General features: G+C 44.4%; 1 protein-coding gene across 14 annotated transcripts in view; it reads right to left on the reverse strand.

The window, feature by feature from the left end:
* LOC106609184 (pleckstrin homology domain-containing family A member 5) overlaps window positions 1-20,405 on the reverse strand; it is a 147,134-nt gene that overhangs the window by 84,540 nt on the left and 42,189 nt on the right. Inside the window, exon 4 of one of the 14 annotated variants that reach the window (XM_014207693.2) lies at window positions 7,902-8,179. The exons of the other annotated variants lie outside the window; for them this stretch is intronic. Coding sequence (XP_014063168.1) covers window positions 8,176-8,179 — 4 coding nt within the window. The 3' untranslated portion in view covers window positions 7,902-8,175. Of the gene's footprint in view, window positions 1-7,901; window positions 8,180-20,405 lie in introns of those variants that run through there. 14 annotated transcript variants of the gene reach the window in all.

A 20,405-nucleotide genomic window follows, 5' to 3' on the forward strand; every position in this document is an offset into this window, starting at 1 on the left:
AGGAAACAGGTACAAAAGTATCTATATCCACAGTAAAACGAGTTCTATATCGACATAACCTGAAAGGCCCCTCAGCAAGGAAGAAGCCACTGCTCCAAAACCGCCATTAAAAAGCCAGACTACGGTTTGCAACTGCACATGGGGACAAAGATGGTATTTTTTGGAGAAATGTACTCTGGTCTGATTATTTTTTTTTTTATAACTGTTTGGCCATAATGACCATCGATATGTTTGGAGGAAAAAGGGGGAGGCTTGCAAGCCGAAGAACACCATCCCAATCGTGAAGCACGGGGGTGGCAGCATCATGTTGTGGGAGTACTTTGCTGCAGGTGGGACTGGTGCATTTCACAAAATAGATGGCATCATGAGGAAGTAAAATTATGTGGATATATTGAAGCAACATCTCAAGACATCAGTCAGGAAGTTAACCTGTTGGGGCTAGGGGGCAGTATTTTCACGGCTGGATAAAAAAACGTACCCGATTTAATCTGGTTACTAATCCTACCCAGTAACTAGAATATGCATATACTTATTATATATGGATAGAAAACACCCTAAAGTTTCTAAAACTGTTTGAATGGTGTCTGTGAGTATAACAGAACTCATTTGGCAGGCAAAACCCTGAGACATTTTCTGACAGGAAGTGGATACCTGATGTGTTGAATTACCTTTAAGCCTATGCCATTGAAACACACAGGGGTTGATTAATGTTTTGGCACTTCCTATTGCTTCCACTAGATGTCACCAGCCTTTACAAAGTGTTTTGAGTCTTTTACTGTGAGATCTGACCGAACAAGAGCCATGGAACGGTGATGGCCGATTAGACTCTGGCGCGAGTTCATGTTGGGTACCCTCGTTCCAATACGTTATAAAAGAGAATGCATTCGTCCACCTTGAATATTATTCATGTTCTGGTTAAAAAAGGCACTAATGATTTATGCTATACAACGTTTGACATGTTTGAACGAACATAAATATATTTTTTCCCCTCGTTCATGACGAGAAGTCCGGCTGGCTTAGATCATGTGCTAACAACACGGAGCTTTTTGGATATAAATGATGAGCTTTTTTGAACAAAACTACATTCGTTATGGACCTGGGATTCCTGGAAGTGACATCTGATGAAGAGAATCAAAGGTAATGGATTATTTACATAGTATTTTCGATTTTAGATCTCTCCAACATGGCCGTTTGTCTGTATAGCAAAGCATATTTTTCTGGGCTCAGTGCTCAGATTATTGCAACGTGTGATTTCCCAGTAAGGTTATTTTTAAATCTGGCAAGTTGATTGCGTTCAAGAGATGTAAATCTATAATTCTTTAAATTACAATATAATATTTTACCAATGTTTTATAATTTTAATTATTTAATTTGTGGTGCTGACTTGACTGCCGGTTATTGGAGGGAAACGATTTCCTCAACATCAATGCCATAGTAAAACGCTGTTTTTGGATATAAATATGAACTTGATAGAACTAAAAATGCATGCATCGTCTAACATAATGTCCTAGGAGTGTCATCTGATGGAGATTGTAAAAGGTTAGTGCATCATTTTAGCTGGTTTTATGGTTTTGGTGACGCCTGGCTTTGAATTGACAAAACATTACACACAGCTATTGTCAATGTACTCTCCTAACATAATCTAACTTTATGCTTTCGCCGTAAAACCTTTTTGAAATCGGACGTGGTTAGATTAAGGAGATGTTTATCTTTCAAAGGGTGTAAGATAGTTGTATGTTTGAAAAATTTGAATTTTGACATTTATTTGGTTTCAAATTTGCCGCTCTTGAAATGCACCTGTTGTTGATAGGGTGCACCACGGGTGGCACGCTAGCGTCCCACATAGCCCCAAGAAGTTAAAGCTTGGTCACAAATGGGTCTTCCAAATGGACAATGACTCCAAGCACACTTCCAAAGTTGTGGCAAAATGGCTTAAGGACAACAAAGTCAAGGTATTGGAGTGGCCATCACAAAGCCCAGACCTCGATCCTATAGAAAATTTGTGGGCAGAACTGAAAAGGCGTGTGCGAGCAAGGAGGCCTACAAACCTGACTCAGTTACACCAGCTCTGTCAGGAGGAACGGGCCAAAATTCACCCAACTTATTGTGTGAAGCTTGTGGAAGGCTACCTGAAATGTTTGACCCAAGTTAAACAATATAAGGGCAATGCTACCAAATACTAATTGAGTGTATGTAAACTTCTGACCCAATGGGAATGTGATGAAAGAAATAAAAGCTGAAATAAATCATTCTCTCTACTATTGTTCTGACATTTCACATTCTTAAAATAAAGTGGTGATCCTAACTGACCTAAAACAGGGATTTTTTTACTAGGATTAAATCTCAGGAATTGTGAAACTGAGTTTAAATGTATTTGGCTAAGGTGTATGTAAACTTCCCACTTCAACTGTATAGTTAGGAGTTTTAGACGATCTCACCAAATGATCCTCTAAATGAACCCGCAACATCAGAGAAGACTCAGGGTGGAATAACAATACAGTAGCCTGCAGGAGATTATTTTCACCCTTGGCCTGATTACACAGTACGGGGGCTGCTGTTAATGGTGTGTTCCTGGGGGAACCAAAATGGCGTACAAGACCATTATATGATATGAAGAACTAGAGCCAGAGTGGAGGGAGGTTTGGGGCTGGGTTTCACACAGCACAGAGTTGGTTACACAATCACATCTTAACTGCACTCAGCTCGACAGCTCCCCCTCTCTCAGTCTCTCCTGGGAGTGTACGTATTTGTCAGTGTTTTTTCCCCCATAGCAATCTCTGTCCAATGACAGACAGACACAGTGTGTGTGTTACGGACAGAGAGAGAGTGTGTGTGTGTGTGTGTGTGTTCGTGCGCGTTTGTGTGTACACGGGTGTGTGTTCGTGTGTGTTCTCTGCTGTGGTCTCCAGAAAGCGTCTATCAGTGAGAAGCCCATAGGCAGCAGACACAGGTAGACAGGCTGTAAGAGGTCTCTACAGACTCATTACAGATGAGGAGGCAGGCAGCATTGGGAGAGACTGGCTGTGTTATCTGAAACGCCTCTCACACACACACACACACACAAATCTGCAGTAATTAGGCAAAAATGTAAAACAGCTGTCATTAGTCTAAAATTGCTTATGGCAAAAATGAAACACTCAGCCCATCATGTATTGTCCTTGGTGCATCAGTGGTTTGTCATTCCCTGACAAATAAGTTATTTTTACTAATGGGTGTATTTAATTGATAACAATGTCAAAATAGTTCCCCAAAAACGACATTTCTGTAACACGTTCATCTTAATGGTTCTATATAATTACTGTATAGTAAGTTACAGATGTCAACGCACCCGTGTGCTGAATTTAACAGCACTTAAAAATACACTACACAGCCTAGAGAATGTGGACACCCCTTCAAATTAGTGGATTCGGCCATTTCAGCCACACCCGTTGCTGACAGGTGTATAAAAATCGCACACACAGCCATGCAATCTCCATAGACAAACATTGGCAGTAGATTGGCCCGTACTGAAGAGCTCAGTGACTTTCAACGTGGCACTGTCATAGGATGCCACCTTTCCAACAAGTCAGTTCATCAAATTTCTGCCCTGCTAGAGCTGCTCCGGTCAACTGTAAGTGCTGCTATTGTGAAGTGGAAACGTCTAGGAGCAACAACAGCTCAGTCACGAAGCCACACAAGCTCACAGAACGGGACCGCCGAGTGCTGAAGCATGTACAAAAAAAAAAAAATAGTCTGTCCTCGATTGCAATACACATTACCAAACTGCAATGTCAGCACAAGAACTGTTCGTCGGATGCTTCATGAAATGGGTTTCGATGGCAGAGCAGCCGCACACAAGCCTAAGATCACCATGCGCAATACCAAGCGTTGGCTGGAGTGGTGTAAAGCTCTCCACCATTGGACTCTGGAGCAGTGGAAACGTGTTCTCTGGAGTGATGAATCACGCTTCATCTGGCAGTCCGACGGACTACCTGCCCGAATGCATAGTGCCAACTGTAAAGTTTGGTGGGGCTGTTTTTCATGGTTCGGGCTAGGCTCCTTAGTTCCAGTGAAGGGAAATCTTAACGCTAAAGCATACAATGTGCTTCCAACTTTGTGGCAACAGTTTGGGAAAGGCCCTTTCCTGTTTCAGCATGACAATGCCCTCGTGAGGTCCATACAGAAGTGGTTTGTCGAGATCAGTGTGGAAGAACTCTGGTGGCACACATATACAAGCCATGTCTCAAAGCTCAAAAATCCTTCTTTAACCTGTCTCCTCCCCTTCATCTACTTACTGATTTAAGTGGATTTAACAAGTGCCATCAATAAGGGATCCTAGCTTTCACCTGGATTCACCTGGTTAGATCATGGAAAGAGCAGGTGTTCCTAATGTTTTGTACATTGAGTGTATGTTATCCTGTTGGGTCTAGGGGGCAGCATTTGCACGTCTGAATAAAAAAAATGTACCCGATTTAATCTGGTTACTAATCCTACCCAGTAACTAGAATATGCATATACTTATTATATATGGATAGAAAACACTCTAAAGTTTCCAAAACTGTTTGAATGGTGTCTGTGAGTATAACAGAACTCATTTGGCAGGCAAAACCCTGAGACATTTTCTGACAGGAAGTGGATACCTGATGTGTTGTATTGACTTTAAACCTCTCCCATTGAAAAACACAGGGGTTTAGGAATATTTTGGCACTTCCTATTGCTTCCACTAGATGTCACCAGCCTTTACAAAGTGTTTTGAGTCTTCTGGAGGGAGATCTGACCGAACAAGAGCCATGGAACGGTGATGTCCCATTAGACACCTGGCGCGCTACTTCATGTTGGGTACCCTCGTTCCAATACGTTATAAAAGGCTATGCATTCGTCCACCTTGAATATTATTCATGTTCTGGTTAAAAAAGGCCCTAATGATTTATGCTATACAACGTTTGACATGTTTGAACGAACGGAAATATATTTTTTCCCCTCGTTCATGACGAGAAGTCCGGCTGGCTTACATCATGTGCTAACGAGACGGAGATTTTTGGACATAAATGATGAGCTTTTTTGAACAAAACTACATTCGTTATGGACCTGTGATACCTGGAAGTGACATCTGATGAAGAGAATCAAAGGTAATGGATTATTTACATAGTATTTTCGATTTTAGATCTCCCCAACATGACGTCTAGTCTGTATCGCAACGCGTATTTTTCTGGGCACAGTGCTCAGATTATTGCAAAGTGTGATTTCCCAGTAAGGTTATTTTTAAATCTGGCAAGTTGATTGCGTTCAAAAGATGTAAATCTATAATTCTTTAAATGACAATATAATATTTTACCAATGTTTTCTAATTTTAATTATTTAATTTCTGACGCTGACTTGACTGCCGGTTATTGGAGGGAAACGATTTCCTCAACATCAATGCCATAGTAAAACGCTGTTTTTGTATATAAATATGAACTTGATAGAACTAAAAATGCATGCATTGTCTAACATAATGTCCTAGGAGTGTCATCTGATGGAGATTGTAAAAGGTTAGTGTATCATTTTAGCTGGTTTTATGGTTTTGGTGACCCTGTCTTTGACTTGACAAAACATTACACACAACTCTTGTAAATGTACTGTCCTAACATACTCTAAATTTATGCTTTCGCCGTAAAACCTTTTTGAAATCGTAAAACGTGGTTAGATTAAGGAGATGTTTATCTTTCAAATGGTGTAACATAGTTGTATTTTTGAAAAATTTGAATTTTGACATTTATTTGGATTCAAATTTGCCGCTCTTGAAATGCACCTGCTGTTGATGGAGTGCACCACAGGTGGCACGCTAGCGTCCCACCTAGCCCCAAGAGGTTAAGCTCCTGCTGTACATCATGCAAATAAATACTATACACTGGGATGTACTGAACCCTGACTGCGCTTTGGACACAAAAACAGGCAACAGACATAATATCAAGACATCCATACTCAAACAAAACCTCCAGAGCTTACCATGAACACAGACTTTCTGGTCGATACGGAGAACATGTGAAGAATACTGCTGATAAGGAGGACTTCTCTCTCTCCCCCCTTACTTCCCTGCTCTCCTCCAGTCTCCCTCTATCCTCCAGAGTTTAGTGACAGCGGCACACATTTGGAGTCACCGAAGGGAGAACCAGTGAGTGAGGGAAGAGAGAAAACAAGGGAGGCGCTGATACTGCTGCTGAACACATTCTCTCCCTCTCTCTCTCCATTTAACAGACGCTTTCATCCAAAGCGACTTACAGTCATGCGTGCATACGTTTGTACATACGGGTGGCCCCGGTGGGAATTGAACCCACAACCCTTGGGTGTTGTAAGTACCATGCTCTACTGACTGAGCAACACAGCTAAAGCTTTATGTCTTTATTTCTGCAAACACTGAGTGATGACTGAGTCACACAGACAGACTGCTCTGATGGACTATGTCACATTTTACTTATGGCCCCAAAAGGCTAGGGCCAGCTCTGACTGCATGTGTGGGTATGGATGTGGGTTTGCAGACCCGCGAGCGACCGCGGCCCCTCATTCGTTTTTTGTGGCCCCCATCAAAGTTGCCCATCCCTGGGTTAGACACTGAGCTACGTTAGGGGAACCACTGGTACTGATGTGCAGAGGACAGGGGGTGCATGTGGACAGCTGGAGCTACTAGGGCAATGAGGGGACCGGACCAGACTGTCCTGCTCTAGTTCTGCCATGATCTGACCCCTGGCACTGGACCTTGGCCCAGACTGCTGGAGAGTCATCTGTACTGACCACTGGAGCCAGAACACTGTTCATCAGAGCCAGGAGCCAGAGGACCCTTGGTTCTACAGATGCTAACTGGGTCACATTCTGATAGATCACAGAACAGAGCACAGAAAAACCCACAGTCATACTACTGGTTAGCAAGCTATTCTCCTTGTTGGCACCCATCTTATTCATTTGTGAAAAAAACAACACAGAGCCCACTGAAGGAAGTCTGCAGATGACCTAGGCCCCTCAAGAAGGAAAAAAGGTTTAAGTAAATAGTATTCAAACATCTATAGGCCTATTTCAGCGAGCAGAGTCTGTCAGTCAGCTGTCTGTCAGTCACAAGCTGTGTTGATAGACCAGTCCCAATGTGTGAGCTTCAGGGGACAGACAGATGGACCCCACGAGGGACCAACATCCCTATTACCCATGGCAATGATCTGACCTGAAATCAACAAACACCTGTGGGATTCATTCATATCCAACTACATCTAACCACAAGGTATGAGTATAGTACCGTCATCTGTTCATAAATATGGGGACTAAAATCTACTACTGCAGAACCCAGAGTAAAAGATCCCGAGAGTAAGAGAAAGTCATCAAGAGACCCTCCTCCAGTGGGTTTTGAGAAGGAGGCTAGGAGAGAGAGGACGCGAGGAGTATGCAATTGAGTTTCTCCCAGGGAGGAAGAGGGATAGAGAGGAAGGGAGAAAGAGAGGAAGTGAGAAAGAGAGAGATGGTCCAACTGCCGTGAGCAGCAGTACTTCAGGGTCTGTGTTGTCATGGTTACCATTCTGCACGCGCACACACTTCAGACACTACACTGAGCTGCGAGTGTGTAACTGAAATCGTGTTTGAGTTGGTAGAGGGAGAGAGACTGCATGCCGAAATAATCCATCCCATACTCTGACACCCTGAAATGTCAGCCCCCTTCCCCTAACATACACACTTATCCATAAAGAGAGGAAAACACCGGTGTAGTCACTGGTGTAGCCTTTACCTAAAAGGATGGAGCACCAAGAGAACAAACAGGACCAGCAGACACAAAACTTGCTACTCAAATAACTATGAGATTGATTACACACAGACAGAGACAGAGAGAGAGAGATAGAGAAATGATTGGCCATCTCTAAACAGCCATATGGGACCATGAATAAACCAGTCAACATGCTGAAGGCAGAGAGGAACATCCCTTTAGTTACACACATGTCCACACGCATGGACACACACGCCGATCTATCAACACACCATTAGATATTCTTCCTATACACCAGTTACTCTCGCCACAGAATGCATCGAAACCACATTTCCAACAGCACTCACAGATTGTGTATGCATATATACAATACATATTCAAATTCAATGAATAGCAAAACCAATTTCAAACATCATTAAACCAAGACGCAAACAATTTCTGGAGAAAAACAGCTGTTATTCAAACCAAATGGCTTACCTGTTAAGAAGTAATGGTGGAGGCACAGCAGGACATGGAGAAAGAGAAGGGAGAAATATGTTAATGAGGGTTCTCTGCAGTCTACATATCCACATAATGAGAATACAGAATAATAAATAATAACACAATGGATATTAGCTATACAGTAGCAGTCAAAAGTTTGGACATGCATACTCATTCCAGGATTTTTCTTGATTTTTACTATTTTCTACATTGTAGAATAATAGTGAAGACATCAACACTATGAAATAACACATATGGAATCCTTTGGTGACTAAAAGGGTTAAACAAATCAAAATATTTTATATTTGAGATTCTTCAAAGTAGCCACCCTTTGCCTTGATGATAGCTTTGCACACTCTAGGCATTCTCTCAACCAGCTTCATAAGAAATGCTTTCCCAACAGTTTTGAAGGAGTTCCCACATATGCTGAGCACTTGTTGGCTGCTTTTCCTTCACTCTGAGGTCCGACTCATCCAAAACCATCTCAACGCATTAAGGAGGAAAGAAATTCCACAAATTACCTTTTAACAAGGCACACCTGTTTATTGAAATGCATTCCATACCTCAAGGCTGTGTAAGGGCTATTTGACAAAGAAGGAGAGTGATGGAGTGCCGCCTCAGATGACCTGGCTTCCACAATCACCCGACCTCAACCCAATTGAGATGGTTTGGGATGAGTTGGACCGCAGAGTGAAGGAAAAGCAGCCAACAAGTGCTCAGCATATGTGGGAACTCCTTCAAGACTGTTGGAAAAGCATTCCTCATGAAGCTGGTTGAGAGAATGCCAAGAGTGCAAAGCTGTCATCAAGGCAAAGGGTGGCTACTTTGAACATTATCAAATATAAAATGTTTTTATTTGTTTAACACTTTGGTTACTACATGACTCCATGTGTTATTTCTGGAGGCGGCAGGTAGCCTAGTGGTTAGAGCGTTAGACTAGAAACCGAAAGGTTGCAAGATCGAATCCCCGAGCTGACAAGGTAAAAATCTGTCGTCCTGCCCCTGAACAAGGCAGTTAACCCACTGTTCCTAGGCCGTCATTGAAAATAAGAATTTGTTCTTAACTGACATGCCTAGTTAAATAAAGGTAAAATATATATATTTTTAAATGTCATAGTTTTGACATCTTCCCTATTAATTCTAGAATGTAAAAAATAGTAAAAATAAAGAAAAAACCTTGAATGAATAGGTGTCCAAACTTTTGACTGGTACTGTAGATTGTAGAGAACTGAACTACATATTAACACATGATAATTGATCATGCAATGTTATACAGTATGTAAAGTGTGTGGTGTAAACTACATTCGGAAGACAACCTTGCTTGAGAATTAAAGACTTATGTTACCTGTCAGAACTAATGCCTAGACTTTAGCTCAATGGGCCAACAAGGACTTTAAGCCAAGCATAGGACCTGTGTTTGATTCCCGTTCAGTTACAGCTTCATTGCATATTGAGGATCCATTCGTCAGGCTCCACTTCAGAGGGCAAATACAACTCAAGCCAACTCAACACTGCCCTCTATAGGGTGTCTTATACCAGCACAGCTTCTAAAATACAGATGATGTCATCCGCTCACAAGCCTGCTCTATGATCACAAGTGTTCACTTGTGTTTTGATTATTTGTTGTCAGAGAAATACACTTTAAGAAATCCTATCACAGCAATACTCCAATGAAGTGTTGTACTCAGCCGATTATCAGTACTGTCCTCCCAGAAAATAAACTGTCATTACAAAAAAGTTCTAAAACTTTAGTCCATTTCAAGGTAAAACGGAAATGTGGCTTTGGCTTTCAGTACAGATTCAAACCCCAACAATAATATACATGACAAGTACACCAAGAACACCAAAAACTATGAAGAACAAATGGAATGGTTTGCTTTCGCAAAACGGTAGAAAAACAAAGATAAAACGTTAGGACGAACAGATATGGTCATAATCCACGTACACACTGAGCTAACTCCAACGCTGAAATGGGGACCCAGTGTTCTAAAGCAAAGCCGGTGTTTGAGGAACACCTCTAGTCATCTAAAATGTAAAAGTGATGGGATGCTGCCAGGACACACCCTGGTGAGACCAGGCAGAGAGAAGACAGAGGCAGGCAGCACACGTCTTCCAACAGGGATTTGTCTCACACAAACATTCTATTAGTCTCCCACTGAGATCATTCTGGGTTCACTACACTGCCCAAACAACAGAAACATGCACACACATACACACACAAAAACAAGGCAATGTGCACTGCACGCACACACATTGATAAAAACATCCAGATGTGCATGAACAGTCAGTCACACACACACATTCACAGTGTAATACACACAAATACACTAAGTTATATGAACAGTCACCTAAGTGACAGTCAAGGGGTCAGCAGGGAAATTAAACAGTAACAAATGTGGTTGACAACAATACCATCACTAGACTAGTGGCCGGATAACCTCAGATTATAACACGGGTAATGGCCTGAGAGGGAGGGGGGGGCTGGTGCCCTCTAGTGGTCACATGGAGCTACAGTGAGGCCCCACAGAGGCCACACCTCCTTTTCCTCCTCCCCTCCACCAGCACCGAGCACGTCCCCATTCTCATTGACAGGGCTGTAGTGGAGCAGGTTGAGAGCTTCAAATTCCTTGGTGTCCACATCAACAACAAATTAGAATGGTCCAAACACACCAAGACAGTCGTGAAGAGGGCACGACAAAGCCTATTCCCCCTCAGGAAACTAATAAGATTTGGCATGGGTCCTCAGATCCTCAAAAGGTTCTACAGCTGCAACATCGAGAGCATCCTGACCGGTTGCATCACTGCCTGGTACGGCAACTGCTCGGCCTCCGACCGCAAGGCACTTCAGAGGGTAGTGTGTACGGCCCAGTACATCACTGGGCAAAGCTGCCTGCCATCCAGGACCTCTACACCAGGCGGTGTAAGAGGAAGGCCCTGAAAATTGTCAAAGACCCCAGCCACCCCAGTCATAGACTGTTCTCTCTACTACCTGTTCTCTCTACTACCGCATGGCAAGTGGTATCTGAGTGCCAAGTCTAGGACAAAAAGGCTTCTCAACAGTTTTTACCCCCAAGCCATAAGACTCCTGAAAAAGGTAACCAAATGGTTATCCGGACTATTTGCATTGTGTGCCCCCCCAACCCCTCTTTTACGCTACTGCTACTCTCTGTTTATCTTATATGCATAGTCACTTTAACTATACATTCATGTACATACTACCTCAATTGGCCCGACCAACCAGTGCCCCCGCACATTGGCTAACTGGGCTATCTGCATTGTGTCCCACCACCCGCCAACCCCTCGTTTTACGCTACTGCTACTCTCTGTTCATCATATATGCATAGTCACTTTAACCATACCTACATGTACATACTACCTCAATAAGCCTGACTAACCGGTGTCTGTATATAGCCTTGCTACTCTTATTTTCAAATGTCTTTTTACTGTTGTTTTATTTCTTTACTTACCTACACACACACACACACACACACACACACACACACACACCTTTTTTTTCTTCGCACTATTGGTTAGAGCCTGTAAGTAAGCGTTTCACTGTAAGGTCTACACCTGTTGTATTCGGCGCAGGTGACAAATAAACTTCGATTTGATCCCCTCCACATCTCTCTCATCTCATCTGCCCTCCACTCTCCTCCACCGCCCTACCCAATCAGCTCTTCACACAGCAGGGCTCTCTGGAAGTGAATGGAACACGCCAGGTGCTCCTGACTTTGGCTTTCAGTGAGTTCACTCCATAAGGGAATGGTTCTGTAGCTAACTAATCAACTCTATACAGACACCACAGTAGGGTCTCTGAACATCTGACTCAACAGGAGTCTCTCCCCCTCTCTTTTCACTCTCATCTCTCCCATTCCTGCCTCTGCAAATATGAGATCAGTACATTAATAAAAAGGGCCTTATAATACACATCAAATATCAAAGTGTTAGGGGGGGGCTTTTGAAGTGTGGGTCATTTGAATATGGAGATGGCTAGCTTGAAGAAACATGTGATTGAATGACCCATACTACACATTGCAATGAGGGCAGAACTCACGTGTTATGAAGGATACACATTCCACACATACACTACTGACTGATCAGGAATCTGTTTCATTTTCCAGGCGGTACAGAAACAGGTGTCTCGGTGAGCACTCAGTCATTCAGACTGTGTAATTATAGTTAGGAATGGCCCACAGTTCTATCATAAATTACAGTTTCCACACGGTGGAAATACATATTGGGTAAAAAAATGTAAATACTGGAATTAGCACTTCCCACCAGAATGATACATTTCATTTATTGAAGCTGAAGAAAAGGAGAGTAATGACAAAAGTTGTACAAACATGCATGCTGTGACAGCAGAGAAAAGTGCCCTGAGCCTCCTCAAGCATAGCAAACTCTGATGTATTCCAACAGACCAGGAACATCATTAGGGACTCATAATTACAAAGAGAAACAGAAGAAGGTGACCAAATGGTTCCATTAGAAGCTGCTCCACTGGGAGGACTGTGGCAGGTTGATCAAAGAGATCTGGTTCTCTGGTGCAGTGAGGCCATGTAGCACAGAGATCAGAAAATAGGATGGATGGAGGAAGAGAAGAGATGATGTCTATCGCTACGGAATGCTGAGTAATGTCTCCAATTCGAGTAATTCTGTGTGTGTGTGTGTGTGTGTGTGTGTGTGTGTGTGTGTGTGTGTGTGCGTTACTCTGAGGTATCAAGAGTAGGTGGGTCAACAGGCAATACATTGTAATTACATTGATGAATATGAAAGTGAGTATATTGCAGTACCACTCTAGAGAGCAACAGGCCCAACGCTTCCACATGGCTGATCTCTTTTTCATCAGTGTGTCGAAATGAATACAGAGTGTAATGGGATCCTATAACGAGACTGTCCAACACAATCATTACTCAATACATAATGAATGAATATAAGTGAAGCCTGGTGACCTGTGGACACACACACACACACACACACACACACACACACACACACACACACATTGATTCCTTAGTTTAGACTTTATAGGGTTGATTATTCTGCACAGTGAGAAGACACTTTTCTGCCTCGGAGACGAAACAAGATCAGTCTTCTGTTCTGATGCTTTACCTAACCAATCTTCTCCAAAAACACACTGAGGGCCAACAGCGTTTGTTTACCCCAACGTTTATTATCTAACAGATCCACAACGTCTGTCTGAGCTTTCTCAATGAAGACAGAGACTACCCCGCAGCAGAGAGACAGATCTAGGCCAGGGATCAACAACTAGATTCAGCCGCGGGCGGATCATAATTACAAATCATTTGTACGCTGCAAGAAGCCCAAACAGAGATATTTGACTAAAACATAATTATTTAAAACATTGCTTACATTTGTATACAATCACGTGTCTCTCTACTATGTGTGGGAAAGCTTAGGGACAGACTTTCAAAATGAATAAAAAAACACTTGGAGCTGATTGGCTGGTGTTTTTAGAGTGTTTTATGTCCAACAATGAACATTTAAAAAAACAAGACAACTTGGGGCCAAATAAAACCACCGGGCCGCCAGCTGGGGAACCCAGATCTAGGCTATGGGTCGATGGATGGTAAATAGGGCTGGTGCAGGGCCATGAAAACTTCAACTGATAACAGAAATGAAGTATTCTATCCATTTGAGCAGAGAGAGAGCAGAGAGAGCAGAGCAGAGAGAGCAGTAATGCAATAAGCCCTCGGGGTGATGAATTCTCCAGCTCGGTGTTCCTCTAAAGCAACAACAGACACGTAGAGAGTCAGGAAGTAGTAACTGTAGACACAATCAGCTCTGTACCACACTCTGGGAGAGGGAACATGGCAACCACAATTAGAAACCAGGGCAAATCTTAATTACCCTTCACTCACTCCCAGTCGTTAGGGAGAGAGAAGGAGAGAGAGGTGGAAGAAGAGAAGAGGGAGAGATGGGGGAGAAAGAGCGAGAGAGCGAGACAGAGAACCATCCAGTGTTTAGAGGGGTGGTGGGTTTTACCATAAACTTTAACTGATTGCTTTTTCCAGGCGTCAGAGGGAGAAATGCACACTTATACAGGGCTGATGAGACCTCCAAAACCCCACATGTACTCTGACACGCACACACTTCCTCTTACCATAGGAAATGGGCATCATCAGCCAGACTATAATTTCACTGGTAGATGAGGTGATGGAAAAACAGGTAAATATGGACAGGGGCCAAAACTATTTGCTAATCCTTTTTAGAAAACATTATGCAATCAAATCTGCTGCTTTTCTGCCATTTGTTTTCGTTACAGTACGCTGGTACTGCACCTCATTCCCAGTGGCAAATTCCACTCATAACGCAACACTCCAACATGTGAATTAATGCATTGTGTTCAAAACACGTCACTTAGTTTCACCGAGTGGGTTTTCAGTTGATTGACAGTCAGTGTGCGACTAAGAGAGAGTGAATAATGACACTTCAGGTCTCTGTCAACGAAGAGGCTCAACCTGAAAATGAACCAATATGTGAGCAAGCGCCAGACAGTAGGATCAAGGTATTTACCTTTTAGTGTTGATCCACCCTGTACTCTCTACTGAGGTTTACCAAGGCTGTGTCTGCGCCTCAAAATGACATAGTCCTGGTAAAAAGTAGTGTCCTAAAACACAGAACAGGGTGCCATTTGGGATGCAGCTGTGTGTGTGTTCTGACAAGAGAGGCTTGTCTGATGAATAATACAGCGGTTATTAGAATTCCGTGGAAGCACTGAGGGAAAAAGAAAGATTCTATGAATCGCTTTCAGCGAGGGAGGGATGGAGGGAGAATGGAAGAGAGTAGAAAGAGTACTGTTCACTTTGAGAAAACAGTACTTTGGTAAGAGTAAAATGTCTACTATTTGCCAGTGGATGGAACCCTTCAAACGAGATGGGGGGGGGGTCAGGTGCTCGACTGCAGGACTTGAAAATCCTAAAAACATTCCTTATGCCAGGATGCAGTACTTCAACTGGTGACTATCAGGGAGAATAAAGAAAAAGGACCACTGTTGCTGCGTAAATCTGACGGGACAAAAAACAAACAATAGGCTTACGTTTCGGCAGGAATCGCCTTCATCGGAGCGTTGAGTAGGAAAAGAGTGGGAGGCACCTATATGAAAGTGGGTGTGGACCCTATAAAAATGCCTGTCCATAATGCAACACACATGGAGAGACACGCGTACGGCCGGGGGCGCGCACACACACACGCACACGCTAATTTCACTAACACAGAGAATGTAGACAATTTGGTACAGAGAATGTGTGTTGTGCACATGTGTGTGTGGTCTGAGAGCCTTGGTGCCATAACACAGCTAGCTATCCAGTCCTGAAGAGACTAGAGGATAGTAGAGAGGCTAACATTAGCATTTACTACAGCCCAGAGTAAGGGAGGGAGGCTAAGTGAGCACTATGCCCCTGTAACACCACCCTGAGGGTCTCCTCTCCTCTGCCCGTTAAGGCCGAAGACAGGTTTTTAGGAGGGATTTGGGATGGAGCCTTTACCCTTCCTCGGGGTGCAGAGATAGAGGGCTATAGCCTTGTGTTGGTAGGAGAGGACGAGAGGAGGTATGCGTGTGTCTGTGTGGAGATACTTAAAACCCAGAGCAGGGCCAGTTTTCGGATTCGTCAGAAACATTAAAACATCCCATCTGTCTCTCGTCCCAGAGAGAGCGGAGAATAAAGCACAACACGTCTGGGTGAGCGAGCGAGCACGCATCTAATATTCTGCCTCAAATCCTATTTATGCTGATTTGAGGCGGCTAAACTGATCCTAGAACTGTGACTCAGGGTACAGGTGTGAGCAGGCAACAGTTAGATACAGTTTGAGTTCAATCTATTCCCTATTTACTCGACAGCTGGAGATGTTACAGGGAATTAATATCCCCGTTGTCTGACTGAGTGACCGGAGGGCTGCTGCTCCCTCATGAATAAAGGATGGGAACAAATGTTCCATTCTGCAGCATGTCTCTGCCCAGCTGGGTGAGTGGATGGGTGTCTCTCTGTTATGCAGAGAAATAGAGAAGAAGCCCAATCTCCAGTCCAAACTGTTCCACAGGCCAGCGATAACCCCCAGGGCAGAGAGAGCGAGAGAGAAGCCCCAGCCTCAGTATCCAAGTCACTGTCCCATGTCCCAAGGGTGCTCCCACATTTTCTGAACCCTGAGCCCTGCATCTATGTCCAGGCTATAGAAGAGCTTTGATTGCAGTTAGGACAGACACTGCAGCTACAGCTGTATTTCCAAGAACACTTGAATGTCTAAAGACAACAGCCTGCAGGGAAGAGAGGTGGGAGAGCGAGAGCAAGAGTGGGGGAGAGAGGAGAAAGAGAGTGAGACAACAGTCAACAGGCGGAAGTTTACACCAGAGGCATCTGTCTCCAACCACTGCTCTAACTAACTAGCCTAGAGGCTGTTTGGACAGAGTCTGTCACAGTCTGTCCTGGAGGAAGGGAGAGAGGGAGAGGAATGGAGCCCATGTTCAAACACTGACAGAGGCAGAGAGAGAGATGGTAGCTGTAATGTGCACTGTGCAGCATGTGACAACAGCTGTAGGACAGTTAAAGATCCTGTTGGAAAATGCATCCTCCCTTTCTCCCTTCCTTCCTTCCTTCCGTCCTTTGATAATCAACTAGGGTATGAGGCAAACATGTCCAGCAGAGGGCACTGAGAGAAAATCTCAGGACAAATGATGCACACAGATTTCAGCTGTTGTCCCATTGTGAATTATTTAGAAAGCAAAACGCGTTTCATACATCTGTTATGTCATCTTGACTTAGCATGCATGCGGCTGATGAAATTAGGTTGCAACGTATGCGTTTTCTATGACACATGCTAATTAGCAACTTTTCACGCATATGTACAACCCTTCATCTTTTAAATCATCTCCAGAAGATACATCTACTTGATAAGGAAACAAATAGATGCATAGGTACCACTACAGCGGTATAGATTTAGAAGCTTAAAAGCTCAGCCAGTTAGAGGTAAGAACAAGTTAAATATTAATTGTGCACAGATAAAATACTTTGGAAGAAATGAGAATAGAATCCATTGAGCTGTGAATAAAATATCCACAGAGACACAGACCGATAGAGAGTGTACTATAAGCTGGGCTTACATCTGGTAGAGGCTGTCAAAGTGACACTTTCCCGCTGTTAGGGTTGACATGCAGTTGCATAACATAGCCAGCCAGCCTATCCCTTCACTACAGCCTTAACTCAACCCTCTATGAGCTCAGTCTATACTTAGACCAGCGTGGATCCAGTTTCACTGAGATTCCTATTCCTTGGAGAGACACACACGTCTCGGCCCACATACACACATACAGTAAACACACAAAGAAACACGGTCATTACTTTTTTTAAACAGAGTGAAGGGTGGCTGAACTTTGCAGGAATATGGTGATGTGCAATGAAGTCGGGCTGTCTCTGTTGCAGGACAATGAGACAGACCGAGAGTGGAGACAGAATGGGGAGCCACAAAGGCAGAGGCACAGTAATGAGCCAGGCTGGGACTGATAGACATGGGTACACTACAGCAGGCATACAAAACACACGGATACGAACACAAGTTAGAAAACTAGTTAACATTTACATTTAAGTCATTCAGCAGACACTCTTATCCAGAGTGACTTAGAGGAGCAATTACAGTCAAGTATTTGTATGAACATAAGATTCAACAACTGAGACAAACTGAACAAGTTCCACAGACATGTGACTAACAGAAATGGAATAATGTGTCCCTGAACAAAGGGGGGGTCAAAATCAAAAGTAACAGTCAGTATCTGGTGTGGCCACCAGCTGCATTAAGTACTGCAGTGCATCTCCTCCTCGTGGACTGCACCAGATTTGACAGTTCTTGCTGTGAGATGTTACCCCACTCTTCCACCAAGGCACCTGCAAGTTCCCGGACATTTCTGGGGGGGGAATGGACCTAGCCCTCACCCTCCGATCCAACAGGTTCCAGACGTGCTCAATGGGATTGAGATCCGGGCTCTTCGCTGGCCATGGCAGAACACTGATATTCCTGTCTTGCGGGAAATCACGCACAGAACGAGCAGTATGGCTGGTGGCATTGTCAAGCTGGAGGGTCATGTCAGGATGACTCCGCAGGAAGGGTACCACATGAGGGAGGAGGATGTCTTCCCTTTAACGCACAGCGTTGAGATTGCCTGCAATGACAACAAGCTCAGTCCGATGATGCTGCGACACCGCCCCAGACCATGACGGACCCTCCACCTCCAAATCGATCCCGCTCCAGAGTACAGGCCTCGGCGTAACGCTCATTCCTTTGACGATAAACGCGAATCCAACCATCCCCCGGTGAGACAAAACCGCGACTCGTCAGTGAAGAGCACTTCTTGCCAGTCCTGTTTTGTCCAGCGCCGGTTTGTGCCCATTGTTGCCGGTGATGTCTGGTGAGGACCTGCCTGCTTTACAACAGGCCTACAAGCCCTCAGTCCCACCTCTCTCAGCCTATTGCGGACAGTCTGAGCACTGATGGAGGGATTGTGCATTCCTGGTGTAACTCGGGCAGTTGTTGTTGCCATCCTGTACCTGTCGCGAAGGTGTGATGTATCGATCCTGTGCAGGTGTTGTTACACGTGGTGTGCCACTGCGAGGATGATCAGCTGTCCGTCCTGTCTCCCTGTAGCGCTGTCTTAGGTGTCTCACAGTACGGACATTGCAATTTATTGCCCTGCAGCATGCCTAAGGCACGTTCACGCAGATGAGCAGGGACCCTGGGCATCTTTCGTTTGGTGTTTCTCAGAGTCAATAGAAAGGCTTCTTTAGTATTCTAACTTTTCATAACTGTGACCTTAATTGCCTACCGTCTGTAAGCTGTTAGTGTCTTAACGACCGTTCCACAGGTGCATGTTCATTAATTGTTTATGGTTCATTGAACAAGCATGGGAAACAGTGTTTAAACCCTTTTTCAATGAAGATCTGTGAAGTTATTTGGATTTTTACAAATTATCTTTAAAAGACAGGGTCGTGAGAAAGGAAAGTTTCTTTTTTAGCTGAGTTTACTAGCCCAAAGCTCTTAACCGTAAGACTACCTGCCGCCCAGTTAAAGAAAGAGAGAACGAGAGAAAGAAGAAAACGTGAGAGAGAGAGACAGCAGCACAGTGAACATTCCTTTCAGTGGCACAAAGGTGTCAGTCTAGCCAGCCCTCCAGATTCCCAACCAAGTGGAACATTCTAGGAATGGCTGACTGGGAATGTGACAGCAGAATGCCAACCAATTAGATCCTTTCGTACAGCCTCTACCTCTCTCCCGCTCTTTGCTCTTGAGTATAACTTTGCCATGCACTAGTCTAGCAGGGATACAGTGGAGGAATTCCGGGAACATCAATGGGAAAGTGACGTTCCGTATTGGGAATGTGGAAGCAGAATGCCAGGCTTTCCCCAAAAGAGAGGCTGAGAGCAGCTCCAGCAGTCCTCAGAGTAGAGGAGAGCTTAGCTCATCCCTCTCAGCTAGCTAGTTCCCAGGCTGGTTGAGGATCCACTCTGTGGAGACAGTCCATTCCATTTCCATTCCAACAATTTTTAATGTAGTAATAAGTAATGTTGTCAATTGTGTAGGAGGATAGATACTGACATTGTCATGACTGTCATTCTGTTCCATTCCAGGAAAATACACACTGCCTGAGTCCTGGGGATGTTTTCCTCAGGCTGTGTGTGTGTGTGTGTGAGAGAGAGAGACCTGAGACCTGATAGTACACAGCTGTTGTTGTTGTTCCATAGAGAGCAGAGCAGACACACTGACACAGTCAGTTCCATGACACACAGCTGGGCCATACACATTCCCTCCCTCTCCAGCAGTCTGCCACGGGCACACCCTACACACGCACTCTCTCCCTCTCCAGCAGTCTGCCACGGGCACACCCTACACACGCACTCTCTCCCTCTCCAGCAGTCTGCCACGGGCACACCCTACACACGCACTCTCTCCCTCTCCAGCAGTCTGCCACGGGCACACCCTACACACGCACTCTCTCCCTCTCCAGCAGTCTGCCACGGGCACGCCCCTACACACGCACTCTCTCCCTCTCCAGCAGTCTGCCACGGGCACACCCTACACACGCACTCTCTCCCTCTCCAGCAGTCTGCCACGGGCACACCCCTACACACGCACTCTCTCCCTCTCCAGCAGTCTGCCACGGGCACACCCTACACACGCACTCTCTCCCTCTCCAGCAGTCTGCCACGGGCACGCCCCTACA

The sequence above is a fragment of the Salmo salar genome, chromosome ssa07 (genome assembly GCF_905237065.1).
Source record: "Salmo salar chromosome ssa07, Ssal_v3.1, whole genome shotgun sequence".
Taxonomy (NCBI): domain Eukaryota; kingdom Metazoa; phylum Chordata; class Actinopteri; order Salmoniformes; family Salmonidae; genus Salmo; species Salmo salar.